This window comes from Austrofundulus limnaeus, unplaced genomic scaffold, assembly GCF_001266775.1.
Source record: "Austrofundulus limnaeus strain Quisiro unplaced genomic scaffold, Austrofundulus_limnaeus-1.0 Scaffold2720, whole genome shotgun sequence".
Lineage (NCBI taxonomy): Eukaryota > Metazoa > Chordata > Actinopteri > Cyprinodontiformes > Rivulidae > Austrofundulus > Austrofundulus limnaeus.
Window position 1 is genome coordinate 24,030 of NW_013955122.1, and position 1,786 is coordinate 25,815.

At 39.7% G+C, this 1,786-nt stretch overlaps 1 protein-coding gene across 2 annotated transcripts in view; it reads left to right on the forward strand.

Moving 5' to 3' along the window:
- LOC106511367 (E3 ubiquitin-protein ligase RNF123) overlaps nt 1–1,786 on the forward strand; it is a gene marked incomplete at its 3' end in the record, with an annotated part of 5,092 nt that extends 3,306 nt beyond the window's left edge. For both annotated transcript variants that reach the window (XM_014000123.1, XM_014000124.1), the window contains 2 exon segments: nt 1,454–1,670; nt 1,763–1,786. In XM_014000123.1, the coding sequence (XP_013855577.1) occupies nt 1,589–1,670; nt 1,763–1,786 (106 nt within the window).

Genomic DNA, 1,786 nt, shown 5'->3' on the forward strand with positions numbered 1-1,786 from the left:
GCCGGTGTTACTGCTGGATGTTCGGATCAAAGAACATTACCAGATACTACAGTACTAACTCTACAGATACTACAGTACTAACTGTACAGATACTACAGTACTAACTCTACAGATACTACAGTACTAACTCTACAGATACTACAGTACTAACTGTACAGATACTACAATACTAACTCTATAGATACTACAGTACTAACTCTATAGATACTACAGTACTAACTCTACAGATACTACAGTACTAACTCTACAGATACTACAGTACTAACTCCTCTACAGATACTACAGTACTAACTGTACAGATACTACAGTACTAACTCTACAGATACTACAGTACTAACTCTATAGATACTACAGTACTAACTCTACAGATACTACAGTACTAACTGTACAGATACTACAGTACTAACTGTACAGATACTACAATACTAACTCTACAGATACTCCAGTACTAACTCTATAAATACTACAGTACTAACTGTACAGATACTACAGTACTAACTGTACAGATACTACAGTACTAACTCCATAGATTTTACAGTACTAACAGTACAGATACTACAGTACTAACTCTATAAATACTACAGTACTAACTGTACAGATACTACAGTACTAACTCTACAGATACTACAGTACTAACTCTACAGAGACTACAGTACTAACAGTACAGATACTACAGTACTAACTCTACAGATACTACAGTACTAACTCTACAGAGACTACAGTACTAACAGTACAGATACTACAGTACTAACTCTACAGATACTACAGTACTAACAGTACAGATACTACAGTACTAACTGTACAGATACTACAGTACTAACAGTACAGATACTACAGTACTAACTCTACAGATACTATAGTACTAACTGTACAGATACTACAGTACTAACTGTACAGATACTACAGTACTAACAGTACAAATACTACAGTACTAACAGCACAGATACTACAGTACTAACTGTACAGATACTACAGTACTAACTGTACAGATACTACAGTACTAACAGCACAGATACTACAGTACTAACAGCACAGATACTACAGTACTAACAGTACAGATACTATAGTACTAACTCTACAGATACTACAGTACTAACAGTACAGAAACTACAGTACTAACTGTACAGATACTACAGTACTAACAGTAAAGATACTACAGTACTAACTGTACAGATTCTACAGTACTAACAGTAAAGATACTACAGTACTAACTGTACAGATACTACAGTACTAACAGTACAGAAACTACAGTACTAACTGTACAGATTCTACAGTACTAACAGTAAAGATACTACAGTACTAACTGTACAGATATTACAGTACTAACAGTACAGATACTAGTCCAGCTGTGTACTGAGGTGGTCTAGTCTCTGGGTCAGGGTCTGAGGATTGTCAGAGGGGTGGAGGGTTTGGGTGAACAGAACCTCAGACTGGTCCTCTTCTGGTTCTGCAGGTCCAGCTCTTTGTCTTTCCTGCGCTGTGATTGGACGGTGAGGTCCTGCGCTGTGATTGGACGGTGAGGTCCTGCGCTGTGATTGGACAGTGAGGTCCTGTCAGCACTGAATGGCTCAGTGAGTCCAGTCTAAAGATGAACTCAAAGGGAGGCGTGGCCGCTCTGACCCGTAGGAACTACCGGCTGGCGTCGGACACTGACAAACCCAGAAGCACAGGTAAGAACCATCAGAGAGAACAGGTGCGCCCAACAGGGCGTGGCTTACAGTGAACCACCTGGTCAGGTGAAGGTGTGTCTCTGCTGTCTCAGGTATTGTTAACGAGAAGCTGCTGA